At 42.1% G+C, this 16,884-nt stretch overlaps 1 protein-coding gene across 4 annotated transcripts in view; it reads left to right on the top strand.

Moving 5' to 3' along the window:
• Positions 1–16,884, top strand: part of SAP130 (Sin3A associated protein 130) — an 87,718-nt gene that overhangs the window by 63,270 nt on the left and 7,564 nt on the right. For all 4 annotated transcript variants that reach the window (XM_012462312.2, XM_012462311.2, XM_012462310.2 and 1 more), the window contains 3 exons: positions 8,005–8,363; positions 12,783–13,031; positions 13,198–13,323. In XM_012462312.2, the coding sequence (XP_012317735.1) occupies positions 8,005–8,363; positions 12,783–13,031; positions 13,198–13,323 (734 nt within the window). The remainder of the gene's footprint in view (positions 1–8,004; positions 8,364–12,782; positions 13,032–13,197; positions 13,324–16,884) is intronic.

Genomic DNA, 16,884 nt, shown 5'->3' with positions numbered 1-16,884 from the left:
AGCTGGAGTGCAGTGGCACAGTCATGGCTTGGCTCACTGCAGCCTTGACCCCCTCTGCAGGCTTAAGTGATCCTCCCAGCTCTGCCTCCAAGGTAACTGGGACTACTTGGGTTAGTGTTAGTCTGGGTTTTTTTGTTTGTTTTTTTTTTTTAAGACAGAGTTTCATCATGTTGGTCAGGCTGGTCTTGAACTCCCGACCTCAGGTGATCCACCCGCCTTGGCCTCCAAAGTGCTTGGATTACAGGTGTGAGCCACCATGCCTGGCCATTCTGGGTTTTTTTGTTTGTTGTGTTTTGTTTTGTTTTGTTTGAGATGGAGTCTTACTCTATTGCCAGACTAGAGTGTAGTGGCACAAGGCACAATCTTGGCTCACTGCAACCTGTGCTTCCGAGGTTTAATCGATTATCCTGCCTCAGCATCCCAAGTAGCTGGCGCTACAGATGCGTGCCACCACACCTAGCTAATTTTTTTGTATTTTTAGAAGAGACAGGGTTTTACCATGTTGGTCAGGATGGTCTCGATCTCCTGACCTTGTGATTGGCCCACCTCAACCTTCCAAAGTGCTGGGATTACAGGTGTGAGCTACCGTACCCGGCCTGTTTTGTTTTGTTTTTAGATAGTCTCATTCTGTCACCCAGGCTGGAGTGCAGTGGCAGGTTCTCGGCTTACTGCAACCTCCACCTTCCGGGTTCACGTGATTCTCATGTCTCAGGCTCTTGAGTAGCTGGAATCACAGACATGTGCCACGAAACCCACTAATTTTTGTATTTTTAGTAGAGATGGGATTTCACCATGTTGGCCAGGCTGGTCTTGAACTCCTGATCCACCCACCTCAGCCTCCCAAAGTGCTGGGATTACAGGCGTGAGCCGCCGCGCCCGCCTAAATTTACTTATTTTTTAGACAAGGTCTCACTGTGTCACCCAGGCTGCAGTGCAGTAGTGTGACCAGTTCACTGAATCCTTGAACTCCTCAGATCAGGTAATTGTCCTGCCTCAGGCTCCTGAGTAGGAGACTACAGGCACATACCACTATGCCCAGCTCTCAAAAAACATTTTTAAATGGGTTAAAAGGGCATTCTGTTTTCTCCTTTCATTCCTGTTTCTAGTTTCCCTGCCAACACTAACCCAATCAAGATAAACCATAAAAAAAATTCAAAAGGAGTTTATTACATTGAACTTACTTAGTTCTGTGCAAATAACAAAAGAAAAAAACATGGATACATTTATTTTTAATCTTAGAACAGGAAGGATATTTTCTATTATGTATTAGTCTGTTTTCATGCTGCTCATAAAGACGTACCTAAGACTGGGCAGTTTACAAAGGAAAGAGATTTGATGGAGAACTCACAATTTCATGTGGCTGGGGAGGCCTCACACTCATGGCCTAAGGCAAGGAGGAGCAAGTCACATCTTACGTGGATGGTGACAGGCAAAGAGATTGTGCAAGAAAACTCCCATTTTTAAAACTATCAGATCTTGTGAGACTTAGTCACGATCACAAGAACAGCATAAGAAAGACCTGCCCCTGTGATTCAGTCATCTCCCACCGGGTCCCTCTCATAATACACGGAGATCATGGGAGCTACAAGATGAGATTTGGGTGGGTACACAGAGCCAAATCATATCACATTATGACTCAAAATTCAGAATCTATAAAAAGAAAGTATTGGGAAATTTGACTCAGGGCTGGGTACAGTGGCTGACACCTATAATCTCAGCAATTTGGGAGGCCAAGGTGGGCGGATTGCTTCTAACCCAGGAGTTCGAGACTAGCTTGGGCAACATGGTGAAACTCCATCTCTACAAAAGATACAAAAATTAGCCAGGCATGGTGGCAAACATGTGTGGTCCTGGCTACTCAGGAGCCTTAAGTGGGAGGATTGCTTGAGTCTGGGAGGTTGAGGCTACAGTGAGCCAGGATCATGCCACTGTACTCCAGCTTGGGTGACAGAGTGAGACCTTGTCTTTAAAAAGAGAGAGAAATTTAACTCAGTAAAAATTATTTTAAAAACAAACTACATTTGTCAAGAAACCACTTAATAAGCAAAGTGGAAGACAAATGATGAATTGGGAAGACACATTTTCAACTCATATCACAGTCTAACAGCTAATCTTTGTAGTATATAAATAACTGCCAGAAGTGAAGAATAAGTCAGTCAGTCCAGCAGAAAAATGGGCAGCCTTTTTGAACAATTAATTCACAGGTAAAGAAGTACCAGTGGTCCTTAACATGTGAAATGATGCTCAATTAATTTTTCTTTTTTGAGACGCAGTCTCGCCATCTTGCCCAGGCTGGAGTGCAGTGGTGCGATATCAGCTCACTGCAACCTCTACCTCCTGGGTTCAAGCGATTCTTCTGTCTCAGCCTCCCAAGTAGCTGGGACTACAGGCGCACTACCATGCCCGGCTAATTTTTGTATTTTTAGTATTGACGGGGTTTCACCATGTTGGCCAGGCTGGTCTCGAACTCCTGACCTCGTGATCTGCCTCAGCCTCCCAAAGTAATCCTGGGATTACAGGCATGAGCCACTGCTGCCCGGCCTTCAGCTTCTTTATATCAAGAGATGAGCAAACTGAGAGCACACTGAGACACTATCATTTACCTTTCATACTGGGAAAATGCCAGGAGTTTGAAATATGCTGTTGGAAAAGCTGTGGATAATTGGGTGCTTTTATTCTTGGTGAGAGTGTAAATTGTTATAACCCTTATGGAAAGGTAACTCGGCAATACTTGCCAAAATTACAGAGGCATTTTTCTTTCCCAGGTATGTGTGGTAATTTATTATTCAGATACACTAGCACACGTATCAGATGAAAGAGGTGTCAATGTGCTGAGAGCTAACACACCAGAGTTGGAAGGGCTCTGTTGAAAGATCTCAGCTGGCTTGCTGCTTCCTGGGCAGCTCCACTCTGAAATGTAGCTCTCCTGAGCAGTCAGCACTAGTGCTCAGAAACACCTCCTCCCACCCTGTAGTTCTCATGCCACCCTCACGTTCCCCAAATTCCTTAGTGTAGAGAAGCAAGGAAATGTCATACATTGGGAAGTCTGGCTCTGACAGCATGTGGTTCATCCACTGTGGCTGGGCATTGCATTTTTTGGTAGGATGTGTGCATTCCACTCATCTTCTGCCTCCAAATACTCCCAGTTAAATTTGTAGTTTTTTTAGTCCATTGAATGTTGTTATCTGTATTGGTCTTTGCACTCTACCACGAATAGGGGACTGGGTAAATAAAATATGGTTATAAGTCAAAGACACAACCCAAATGAATCAGTAAAACAAGGTATGAGGTATATGCTATGACACTTTTGAAATAAGCAGGGAGATTGGGTAAGAAAATAACATTTGAGCTAGGTGCAGTGGCTTACACCTATAATCCTAGCACTTTAGGAGGCCAAGATGGGAAGATCACTTGAGCTAAGGAGTTCGAGACCAGCCTGGGCAACATAGCAAGACCTTGTCTCTACTAAAGTTGAAAAAAAAAAATTAGCCAGGCATGGTAGTACACTACACCCCTGTAGTCTCAGCTGCTAGAGAGGTTGGGAGGTGGAGGCAGGTGGATCACTTGAGCCCAGGAGTTTGAGACTAGCCTGGACAGCATGACAAAACACTAACTCTACAAAAAATACAAAAACTAGTTGGATGTTGTGGTGCACACCTGTGGTCCCAGCTACTGGGAGGCTGAGGTGGGAGGATTGTTTGAGTCTGGTAGGTCGAGACTGCAGTGAGTTCTGATCATGCCACTATACTCCAGCCTGGGCGACAGAGCCAGACTCTGTCTCCAAAAAAAAGAAAAGAAAAAAACATTTATATTTGCTTATGTCTACATACATAAATACTATAAGGGCATACAAAAAATTAATTGTATTTCACTGATTGTGAGAAACAAGGTTTTAAAACCATAGCATCTCTAAAATCAATATATTAGTTAAAACTGATGACATCTTAATATTCTAGAATTTAGTTATTGCATTTTTAAGTATACACAAAATAATGGTTCATTTTATAACTGTTGCCATCTTAGAGTCAATGGAATGCTGAGATATAGTGGTATTGTATGGAAGGTAATAGTGGATGGGTTAGAAGAACAGAGCTTTCTCGATATATCATTTGAAACACGTAAATGCATTACTAATTCAAAGCAAAAAAACTTTTAAGGAGCTGGGTGTGGTGGCGCATGCCTGTAGTCCCAGCTACTCGGGAGGCTGAGGTAGGAGGATTGCTTGAGCCCAGGAGTTCTGAGCTGTAGTGCACCATGCCAGTTGGGTGTCCACACTAAGTTCAAAATCAATATGGTGACCTTCCGGGAGCGGGGGGACCACCAGGTTGCTTAAGGAGGGGTGAACTGGTCCAGGTCAGAAATGGAGCAGGTCAAAACTACCGTGCTGATCAGTAGTGGGATCGCACCTGTGAATAGCCACTGCACTGTAGCCTGGGCAACATAGTGAGACCCCGTCTCTAAAAATAAATAAGTAAATAATAAAATAACAAAACTTATAAGGAAAATAAAATATTGGAAAATATAAAACATTTAAAAAGTAAATCTAATAGTTGTCAATATAAATGAATTTAATTTTTTTAAGTCATTTAGTACTATAAGGCTTATGTTTGTGTAGGTTTTTCTAGGTATCACTAGTTCATCTTCAGATGCTCCACCAAACCTGCAGAACTGCTCTAAATGAGGCAACCCTATCAGATCTCTGTCATTTGTGCTTTTTCTTGGTCATATTCCTACTTGAAGCCTTGCTTCTGCCTGCCCCAGTCTGTATCAGTCCCTGTCTGGACTTGGTGCCCAGCTGTTGTTCCTGGTGCCTCCTTTCTCCGCCAGGCGCTGAATTCCCTTCACCTTGTCACCTGGAGCCTGTATGCTTCCTTTTTCTTGATTTACCCCCTTGATTTGTAAGAGCACCTCTTCAGCAGTAGTGAAAGAATGCCCAAGATACCAGTTTTTTATACTTTGCATATCAGAAAACATCTTTAGCCTATCCACGCTCTTCAGTCTATTTTCTCTATATTGTTCAGATTAGGTTAATTATACTGATCTGTCGTCAGCTTCATTGTTTCTAAGGCAAATGCGATGGCTCTCACCTGTGTAGTCCCAGCTACTCAGGAAGCTGAGGAGGGAGGATCATTTGAGGTCGAGAGTTGAAGGCTGTGGTGCTCAATGATCATGCCTATGTGTAGCCACTGCAGTCAAGCCTCACCAACACAGCAAGACCATCTTATTTCAGTTATTATATTTTTCATTTCTTTAATTTCCATTTGGTTCCAAAGTTTTTATCACTTTGATTTTTTTTACTAACATATTTCTATTTTTTTCATTCATTTCAAGTGAATTTGTAATTGTGTATTGACATGTATTTCTGATATCTGCTTCAAAGTCCTTGTCAGGTAATTCCTTCATCATTCATCTTGTCTTATCAAGTTGTGATTTTCCTGTTTCTTGATAAGATGAGTGATTTTTTGTTTGGAATTGGACATTTTAAGTGTTAAATTACAAGACTGGATTTATGTATAGGTTGTACTTTAGCAGACCTCCTCTCAAATTACCCCAGCAGGGAAGAAGGGGCATTGCCTTGTTACTACCAGGTGAGCAATGAAGGCCAGGTTCCTGGTTGGCCTCTGATGATACCGCATGAGTAGTGAGATGGGAGGAGATTGAGGCCCCTCATTACAATCTGGCTGGGGAAGTCTAGGCTCTCCTCAGCCTTGGCCAGGGCTGCAGTTGTTTCTTTGGTGTTTCACTGGAGTAGAGCAATTATTGTCTACAGGATTTTCATCATGCTAAGCCACCCTTTTTTCTTGGTTCTTGGGCTAGAGAGAGAAGGCTTTTCTTGGGACTCTGTTTTTTGGTCTCTACTCTTTGGCATTTCCAGGTTATCAGCTTCTCCAGCACCCTGTCTGGGACACACAAGGCAAAAAGCAAATCCAGGGAGGTGACTACCATGCCATTCCTGGGGTCCTGAGTTCCCTAGACAATGTGCCTTTTTCTCCTCACTTTCCAGCAGCTTGTTGTGCTTGCTTTATATATAACACTCACGATTTTTAGCTATACTTTGTGGGAGGAATAGGAAAAAGTATGTCTACTCCATCATTCCTGAAACACAACTCCTACCCTCACATTTAAATGTTAGGATGGCAGGCAGAATTTTAGATGGGAAATCATTGCTCTTTAAAAATACTAGCCGGCAGGGCCGGGTGCGGTGGCTCACGCCTGTGATCCCACCCAGCACTTTGGGAGGCCGAGGCGGGTGGATCATGAGGTCAAGAGATCGAGACCATCCTGGTCCATGGTGAAACCCCGTCTCTACTAAAAATACGAAAAATCAGATGGGCATGGTGGCGTGTGCCTGTAATCCCAGCTACTCAGGAGGCTGAGGCAGGAGAATTGCCTGAACCCAGGAGGCGGAGGTTGCGGTGAGCCGAGATGGCGTCATTGCACTCCAGCCTGGGTAACAAGAGCGAAACTCCATCTCAAAAAAAAAAAAAAAAAAAAAAATTTTTTTAAGAGATGGAGTCTTACTATTTTGCCCAGGCTGAGTCTCAATCCCTGGCCTCGCGTGACCCTTCTGCCTTACTTAGCTTCCCAAACTGCTGGGAATTTATAGGCATGAGCCACCAGGCCCAACTCAATGGTTTCATTTCTACAGGTTAAAAATCCCAAGTATACAATTACTTATCTGAGAATATAGGAGTAAAAACCAAAGAGTTTTTGTCTTCTCTCACTCAACAACAACACAGAAACTTCTGTGACCTTTGATTAGTATGAAATGGGGGAGGATTTCTCCCTGACAACCAACCAGTCAGTTTTGCAGAAGACACCAGGTAGGTGTCCTGCAATTCAATTATGATACATGGAGATAATGTCAGATCTCATGGGTTGAAAGCTCAGTCCCACAAGACTGCACCCAACTTTCAATGCCAAATGCAAGCCCCAGGTGGTTTTACTTGTTCTTCTGACCAGCCAGGTCCCATGCATAAGTTTGATTAATTTGCTAGAACAGCACACAGAACTCAGGAAAACACTTTACTTACATTAACCTATGTATCATAAAGGCTATTACAGAGGATGCAGATGACCAGCCAAATGGAACAGACGCATAAAGCGTGGGAGAAGGGATGTGAAGCTTCCATGGCCTCTCCAGGCACGCACGCCCTCCGGGAACCTTCACATGCTTAGCTATCCCAGAAGCTCCTGAACCCAGGCTTTTCGGGTTTTTATGAAAATTCCATTTACGTAGGAATGGTTGATTAGGCATTGGCCATTGGTAATCAGCTCAGCTTCAATCCCTCTCAATTACAACTGTAGTAAAAAAAGAAAAATAACAACTCCAAAGACAACATATATATTATAGAATTCTGGGAGAAAAGGTACATAAATATTATGAAAATTGGTTGTGCTATGACAATATGACTTTGAGTGAGTTATTTAATGTGTTATTTTCTTAGTTAATTTTATTACTGCTTATAAAAACTTGGGTGGGAGCAGGGCATATAGTATATTTTTAAAACTGATTTCCATTTAAAATTGCTTTGTTAAACTTTTAGAGTCAAGAAATAGAGTATTAGAGCTGGGCATGGTGGCTCACATCTGTAATCCCAGCACTTTGAGAGGCCGAGGTGGGTGGATCACTTAAGCTCAGGAGTTGGAGATCAGCCTGGGCAACATAGTAAAACCCCATCTCCATGAAAAAAAAATCACACATAAAAATTAGCCTGGGTGATGGCACGCACCTGTAGTCCCAGCTACTCAAGAGACTGAGGTGGGAGTATCCCTTGAGCCTGGAAGACGGAGGTTGCAGTGAGCCAAAATCACACCACTGCACTCCAGCCTGGGTAACAGAGTGAGACCCTGTCTCCAAATTTTTTAAAAATTAAAAAAAAAGAAATAGAGTATCAATTGTACAGTGTGCTGGACAGAAATAATTGGACAAATAACCATCCTCTGAGATGTTGTGGATGAAGGCAGCTTATTTGCTACGTGTGCTTTTCTTTTGTGTTTTAGTGCCAAACCCAAGTCTGAAATCCACGTGTCTATGGCCACTCCCGTCACTGTGTCCATGGAGACTGTATCCAATCAAAATAATGATCAGCCTACCATTGCCGTCCCTCCAACTGCCCAGCAGCCCCCACCGACCATTCCAAGTATGATTGCAGCAGCCAGTCCCCCGTCACAACCAGCCGTTGCCCTTTCAACCATTCCTGGAGCAGTCCCCATCACTCCACCCATCACCACCATTGCAGCTGCACCACCTCCATCAGCCACTGTGGGTGGCAGTCTCTCTTCTGTCTTGGGCCCTCCTGTACCTGAAATTAAAGTGAAAGAAGAAGTAGAACCAATGGATATCATGAGGCCAGTTTCTGGTAAGTCTGTCAATAGAATACTCTCCATTGGCAGTTGCCTCTTCCCCTTCCCTAATTCTCCTCCAGCATCCAGATTCTCCTGTGACCCTCAGCCAAGACTCTTGATGCTCATTCTAGATGTTGCTTATCATTAGTTTTTGATAAGTAGAAGAAAGCAATAAACTCATTGTGAAAACTAAAACTACTTTTCTTCCCTTTTGTAGTTAAGTTTAATTTCTGACCAAAATCAGGAAAGAAATTAATATTTCCCCATGGATATCCTTTAGTATAGTTTTCTTTGCATGCATTAAGAAAATGCTCCTATGTAAAAGGGGTTACAATATGGTTATAGCTATGTACTATTTATTTACAACTTATTCCCTGCCAAGTTTCATTGCCTTGTTATACAATCAAGTAAGATTTATGTTGCTGAAAAACCTATATTTGATTAGAAAAATCTTAAAACAATTCATTTCTCCCTTTGCCACATCATCTTAACTCTAAACTTCCGGTTTGAGAAAGTCAAGTCACTTTAGAGGTTTTCTTCTTTTTTTTTCCTTTTAAATAATTCATTGTGGAATTTTTTTTCCTACAAAAATAATATTCAGTATACAAACTGTGTGACGTATAAACAAATCCAAAGGAGAAAGCAAGTTATTTGTGCTTTGCTACCCAGTATTACCTGCCATTTCAGTGAGAAGACCTCCATTTCTGTCTCATGTTGTTTGCCCAGTAGAGGTGTGATTGTGCTGTGTCTGTAGTTTTTTTTTTTTAATCTACTGTTTATTTACTTATCTATTTATTCTGCCATGAAATCTCTTTCTGTGGGTATATTTAGCCTTGGCACTTTGTTTGAAAGATACCATGAGTAATCCAGAAGGGGATATTAAACATCCTCAGTTATGCTACTCATGTGCTTTTTTTGGCTGATTCCCTTTACCTCTCTGTGCAAGAAAACTACCTGTAATCCTGCCTCAACCTATAGGGGTTTACTCCAGGAATTGTTCTAGGCATTGACGATGCAACTCTGTGTAAGACACATGCAGCTTTATCCTCTTAGATCTTACATTCTAGTGAGGGAGACAAGCAGCAAAAAGACGACTAAATTATATATGTATGTATGTATGTGTGTATATGTATGTATGTGTGTATATGTAATATATGTATGTGTGTATGTATGTATGTGTATATATGTGTGTGTATGCATGTATGTGTATATGTATGTATATGTGTGTATGTATGTGTGTATATATGTATGCATGTATATGCATGTATGTTTGTATGTGTGAATGTGTGTGTATGTATATGTATGTATATGTGTGTGTGTGTGTTTGTATGCATATGTGTATATGTATGTTTGGGTGATAAATGCTATGGAGAAACAAAGCAGGGAAGAAATGTAAGGGAAAGTTGTAGCCAGGGCTGGAATTTTTTTAAGGGTTTTAGGTAAAAGCTTCATTGAGGAAGTGACCATTGAGTAGAGACATTAAATAAATGAAGTTGCTGGCCATGAGGAAACCCGGTAAAAGAGTATTCCAGGCCAGAGAGCAGTGAGTGCAAAAATCTTGAGATAGGAGCGTGCATGATGTGCTCAAAATATAGCAAAGAACCAAAGGTTGCTGGAGCTAAGTAAAAAGGGGAGTGGCAGGCAGCAGGGTCTGAGAAGTAGGACCATGGTTGAGCGGGGCCCACAGGCTATTGTAAAGGCTTTGGCTTTGCTGGGATTGGCAGGGAGCTGTTTGAGCAGAGCAGGGAGTGTGAGCAGAGCAGTGCCAAGCGCTCACTTAGGACTGAAGATAAACACTCTGGCTGCTGGGGAAAGAACAGACTCTGGGAGCAGGGATAGAATCAGGGAGCCTTGTCAAGCAGCTGTTGCATTAATTACAAGGAACAATGAAGGCTCATCCAGGGTTAGGTGGAAGTGGTATGAGGTGGTAGGATTCTGGATATGTTTATAAGGTAGAGCTAAGAGTGTTTAATGATTGGGTGTTGAGTGTGAGAAAACGGTATCTGGGACAACTTTCAAGGTTTTTGTCTTTAGCAACTGGAAGCCATAGAGTTGCCATTGGCTGAATTAGGAAAGCCTGCAGGAGGACCTTGTTTTGTAGGGAAAGATTAGGAGTTTAGTTTTTGACAGGGTAAGTTTTAGACGTCAAGTAAATAGTTGGATCTATGTGGCTGACTTTTGGAATAGAAAATGAAGTTGCAGATATAAATTTGGGAGTTGTCATTATATATATAAATTGTGTTTAAAGTCATGAGCATGGATGAGTGGTTCATATCACCTAGGGAATGAATGTTGATAAAAACAGAAGCAGTCCATGATCTAGTTTTAGGACAGTGCACGATCATGAGGTGGGAGGGGAGGTGAGGCCAGCAAAGGAGACTGAACGGAGGGAACCACAGGGTAGGAATGTAACTTACAATATGTTGTGTCCTGGAAGTTTCGAGGACAAAAATATTTCGGGGAGGAGGGAAGGATCAGGTGGATCACATGCTCTCTAGAGATCAAGGAAGATGAGGTCTGAGCAGTGACCTTTGGATTTGGCAAATGGAGGTCACAGAGTTCTCGAGAAGAGCAATTTTTGTGTAATGATGGGGTAAAAGCGTGATTGGGAGCAAGTTAAGGAGAAAGCTGGGAGAGATAGAGACATTACGTATAAACAGCACTTTAGAGGCATTTGTTCTAAAGGAAGAGAAAAAAGGTATTTAAAGTGACATGATGTCAAGAAGATTTTTTTTTTCTTAGAGTTTTGCTCTTTCGCCCAGGCTGGAGTGCAGTGGTGTGATCTCAGCTCATTGCAGCCTCCTCCTTCCGGTTTCAAGCGATTCTCCTGCCTCAGCCTCCCGAGTAGCTGGTTTTACAGGCACCCGCCACCAAACCCAGCTCATTTTTTAATTTTTAGTAGAGACGGTTTCACCATGTTGGCCAGGCTGGTCTCAAACTCCTGACCTCATGATCCGCCTGCCTCAGCCTCCCAGAGTGCTGGGATTATAGGTGTGAGCCAGCACTCCTGGTCAAGAAGACTTTTTTAAGATGGGATGGATTAGAGTTTTGCATGTTAATGGGAATGATCTAGTAGAGTAAGAAGAATTGGTGATGCAGGTGAAAGTTGTGAATTCCTGGAGCAATGTTTGAGGAGGTGAGAGTGGGTGAGATTTGTGTGTACCTGAAGAGGTTGACCTTTGCTAAAAGCATGGAGAGGAGACTATAGGGACACAGTGGAGGTGAAGAGATGAGGTGGTGGGACTTGATGGATATTTTCTTGTGACTGCATCTATCTTTTTCAGTAAAATAGCAAGTAAGGCCATCTACTGAGAGTACAGATGGTGGAGGAGGTATCTAGTGTTTGAGGGAGGAGAAGGTGTGAAGTAGTCATCGTGAGAGAGACTGGTCTTAGCACATAGGATAGGGTTGTCCAAGTGAGGCCAGTAAGCATGACACTGTGTCTGTCTCTGGCGACATTCAGTTGCATAGGTGCAGACTAGTTGGAGAATAGGGTTTAACCTCTTGTGCTTTTGCTAAGTGAGCACAGTAAAGCAAGAAAAGGAAGGGACAACGAAGGAAGAAAAGGAATACAGTGATTACAGGGTTAAAACCTGGTGATGAGGGAGGAGAGACATGAGAGGGATGGGTGACTGCAGGAACATGGTTGATTGAACAGGTAGGCTTAAGTATTTGAGGCTGAGTACTGAGGGTAGGAACTGGAAAGAGAGTTGGATTTACCTATGAAGTTGGATGCTAGAAATTGAGATTGAGTGTGAGGCAGTTTGCAGTCAACAGTGACAAGAAAGTTTAGGGTATGCCTATTGGGAGTGGCCAGCAGAGTGGGTAGAGGAGAATAGGGCAAGTGCATGGTAGTGAAAATAAGAGTTAAGGTGAGCCTTTAACATGATATTTAAGTTCGTAGATGTGTGATTCATACAAGTTCAAGCAAATGTTTATATCCTCGCAATGGATGCTTTTTATCTGGAGGTAGCACACTGTGCTAAGTGGGAGTGTGAGCTCTGACACCAGACTGCCTCAGTCAGCTCCCAGCTTGCCCACTTCATACTTGTGTGACTTGTGCCACATTTTCACATCTGTGAATTGAAGGATGGTAATAATGCCTACTTATTCACATGATTGTTACACTTCTATTTCCATCTTATATGACCACACCTGTAATGGAGGCTAGGAAGTACATTCTTTTAGCTAAATATCATTGTGTCCTTGTCAAAGGGAGGTGCTGGAACTAAGGAAGATAAGGATATGGGCTATTAGGGAGGAGTTTGCTGCTTCTGCCACAGAGTGCTTAGCACAGTGCCAGGCACATAGGAAGACTCAATAACATTGGCTCTCTGTGTTGTCCACTTAATCATTGTCTTTGCTGGAGGTAAGTAAAGCTTTCTGTTATGCTTGAGTTCTTACAGATGTGTGTGCTCCTTTTCCTATGACAGCAGTTCCTCCACTGGCTACCAACACTGTGTCTCCATCTCTTACATTGCTGGCAAACAACCTGTCCATGCCGACAAGTGACCTACCACCTGGTGCCTCCCCAAGGAAAAAGCCTCGAAAGCAACAGCACGTGATCTCAACAGAAGAAGGTGACATGATGGAGACAAACAGCACTGATGACGAGAAGTCCACTGCCAAGAGTCTTCTGGTGAAGGCTGAGAAGCGCAAGTCTCCTCCCAAGGAGTATATTGGTAATGGTCACAGGCTGACTTGTCTTATGACGCTTCCCAATAAAGTCAGAGTCCAACCCAGAGGCTCACTACATAGTCAGCTTCACTTATACCTCACTTACTGGAATTGAACTTTGGGGATTGTTGACAATGTTAATAAGTTGTTTAATGTCTTCTCTTTTAATAGATGAGGAAGGTGTGAGGTATGTCCCAGTGCGTCCAAGACCCCCCATTACTTTGCTTCGACACTATCGGAACCCCTGGAAAGCTGCTTACCACCACTTTCAGAGATACAGTGACGTCCGGGTCAAAGGTCAGTTTCCCCAGAAACATTCGGTATTAATGCATGAAATTGGTATAACACTTAGCTGTGTTGTAATTACACTAAGAAAGAAAAACAGAACCATGGTTTTCTAGTTTCAAAAAAACCGTACATTTTTGTTAAAACATCTTGAGACTTTAATGTTTAAGTATATCCTGTAGAATATAAAACTTAGAAAATTACCCTTTGCCCTAGAAAGCTGTGTGTATTTATTGGAATTGCAGTTTAATGGTTAAGTGACAGCCTTGATTTTTGTAAAATCTATATGTTAACAGCTCCATAAGTACTGATGGAGGATGCCTGTGTCTTCCAGAGTCACTGTGGAAGAGCTGTACTGGATTACTGTGTAACACAGTTCTTAGTCCACAGTAGTTCCTAGGATGCCAAAATATACGTGCATTGTAAGCATTTCTGCCAAAAGATCTTTTGTTTAACATATATACGAAGCTCTTGGAGCGGTCTAGGGCAAGCCCTCAATAAATGTTTTGTTGTTGTTGTGGAATCTGAGAATAACCTTTTAATAAACCCACATATGATTGAAAATGGCTGATAGTACTTTGCAGATACCTGCAAATATTTCTACTGATGGACTTTAAGTGCCATTAATCTCAAATATATGTACCAAGAAATGAGTTTCTAGATAATTAGTCACAGTTCCCATTCTCTTACTTGAATTCCATTTGGAAACTGCTCTAAGGGTTTTCTTGAAGTTTCAAAATGAATCCAACTTGGATGGAGTACTGACTAATTAAGCAGAGGTGGAGATGCTAGTGGTTCAGTCTCTGAATGGAAGTAGAGAGGCGGCTACATTTCCCAGCTTTTCTTCCTCACAAGCGTACTCTGAGGTTTGAAAAGAAAGTAAGATTTCCAGAGGTCAGGGAGTGTTGCCTTTTAGTGGAAATAGAATATGAACCACTGAACATCTCTTCATGCCGCAAGAATTCCGTAGAAAAAATATTTAGGAATTTGCCTGGTAGCATTTTAAGCCACACTACAAGAGTCTTAATGCTTATTGGGACTTGCTCTTCAAAAACTATCTCAAGAAAGATAACTTGACAGCTGAAAGGTTTATGATCCCTAAATCTTCTATTTCAGTATATTCTTACTAACCTCCTTTACACACTGACTCTTGACTATGAAACTTTAGTGCAGCTATTTTCCCTAAGCTATGAAATACATATAGATTATATGTATAAATACATCAAGGTAGACTAAAACTCACAGGAGCTGGGCACAGTGACTCACACCTATAATCCCAGCACTTTGGGAGGCCGAGGTAGGCAGATCACTTGAAGCCAGAAGTTCAAAACCAGCCTGGCCAACATGGTAAAACCCTGTCTACTAAAAATACAAAAAAATTATCCAGGCATGATGGTGGGCGCTTGTAATCTCAACTACTCAGGAGGCTGAGGCAGGAGAATCTCTTGAACCCAGGAGGCAGAGGTTGCAGTGAGCTGACATCACGCCACCACATGTCAGTGTAGGCTGCAGAGTGAGACCGTATCTCAAAAAAAAAAAAAAGAAAGAAAAGAGAAACAGAAAAGAAGTACAGAAAGCAATAGTAATGTGGCAGACCTAAGCCTTAACATATTAGGTACTGTCATAAATGTAAATAGTCTAAACGTACCAATTAAACACAGATTGGCAGAAATAATGAAAAAACACAATCCAACTATGTACTGTGTACAAGAAACTCACTTTGAATACAGCAGCATAGGTAGGTTGACAGTAAAAGGCTAGAAAAATACACACAGGCCAGGCACGGTGGCGCACGGTGGCTCACGCCTGTAATCCCAGCACTTTGGGAGGACAAGGTGGGTGGATCACCTGAAGTCAGGAGTTTGAGACCAGCCTGGCCAACATGGTGAAACCCCAGCCCTATTAAAAATACAAAACTTAGCTGGCAGTGGAGTCACACACCTGTAGTTTCAGCTGTCCAGGAGGCTGAGGCAGGAGCATCACTCCAACCCAGGAAGTGGAGGTTTGCAGTGAGCTGAGGTCTCACCACTGCTCTCCAGCCTAGGGAACAGAGCAAGACTCCATCTCAAAAAATGAAAAAAAAAGAAAAATATATAAAATACAAAAATTAATTTACAAAAGAGCAGGAGTGGCTATATTAATGTCACATAAAGTAAACTCCTGAGGAAAGAAAATTGCTGGAGGCACAGAGGGATATTACATACTGATAAGATAATCAGCTGACCAGGTAATAATCCATTTTTCTGCAGTGTCTTTTAAAATATAGGCAAGGACATTCCAAATTTATTTTATGCGGCCAATATTTTCATGCTATCAAAACCAGAGTGTACAAATATAGAAAACGACACATCATTAGTCCTCATGAATATAGATGTAAAAATGCATTAATAAAATATTAGCAAATCAATTCCAACAGTATATACCTTGACCTAGTAGAATTTATTCTTGCTGTACAAAGCTTGTTCAACATTTGAAAACCAAAGTAATTCACCCTATCAACTGGCCTTGTTAATTTCCTAGGGTTGCCATAAAAAAGTACTGTGAACTGGGTGGCATAAAACAGTACAAATTATTCTCTCGTGGTTCTGGGGTCGTCTAGAATAAAGGTCTAGTAGGGTCATGCTCACTCTGAAAGCATTAGAAGAGAATCCTTCCTTGCCTCTTTGGTTTCTTGTGATTGCCAGCAATCTTTGGTGTTCCCCAGCTTGCACCTGCACCACTACAGTCTCTGCCTCCATCTTCAAATGGCATTCTTCTCTGTCTCTCCTATCCTCCTTTCTCTCTCTCTCCTTCTCTCCCCTTCCTTTTCTCAGTCTCCCTTCTTTATTTTTCTCTCTCCCTTCCTCCTTTTAAGGACACCAGTCATTGGATTTACAGCTCACCTTAATCCAATATAACTTCTTAACCAAATTACATAACATTTTCATTATTATTATTATTTTTGCGATGGAGTCTTGCTGTGTCCCCTAGGACACAGAGTGTCCTAGACGCACGGAGTGCAGTGGTGCGATCTCAGATCACTGCAACCTCTGTCTCCCAGATTCAAATGACTCTCCTGCTTCAGCCTCCTGAGTAGCTGTGATTACAGACATTCACCCTCCACCCAGCTACTTTTTTGTGTTTTTAGTAGAGACAAGATTTCACCATGTTGGCCAGGCTGGTCTCAAACTCCTGAACTCAAGTGATCCACCCGCCTTGGCCTCCCAAAATGCTGACATTGCAGGTGTGAGCCACTGCACTCGGCCTACATTACATTCTAATATAGTTATAGTCACAGGTATCAAGGAACTTCAATATATCTTTTGGGGGGAAACCATTCAACCCACAACAAAAGCTAAAGAAGAAAAATCACATGATTATAACAATCAATATAGAAAACGACAAAATTCAACACCTTTTCATGATAAAAATGTTCAAAAACAGAAAAGAGGGGTTCTTACAGGATTTGATAAAGTCTGCAGAAAACCATCTAACATTATACTTAATAGTAAAAGACTGAATTCCACCTGAGATAGGCAAAAAGACAAGGATGTCCTGTCTCACCACTCCCACTCAACATAGTATCAGATTTGG

This window comes from Aotus nancymaae, unplaced genomic scaffold, assembly GCF_030222135.1.
Source record: "Aotus nancymaae isolate 86718 unplaced genomic scaffold, 86718_ANA_hifiasm-v0.15.2.pri h1tg000029l, whole genome shotgun sequence".
NCBI classification, from domain to species: Eukaryota; Metazoa; Chordata; class Mammalia; order Primates; family Aotidae; genus Aotus; species Aotus nancymaae.
Note: the sequence above shows the minus strand (reverse complement) of the source record. Positions and strands in the feature narration are given on the sequence as shown.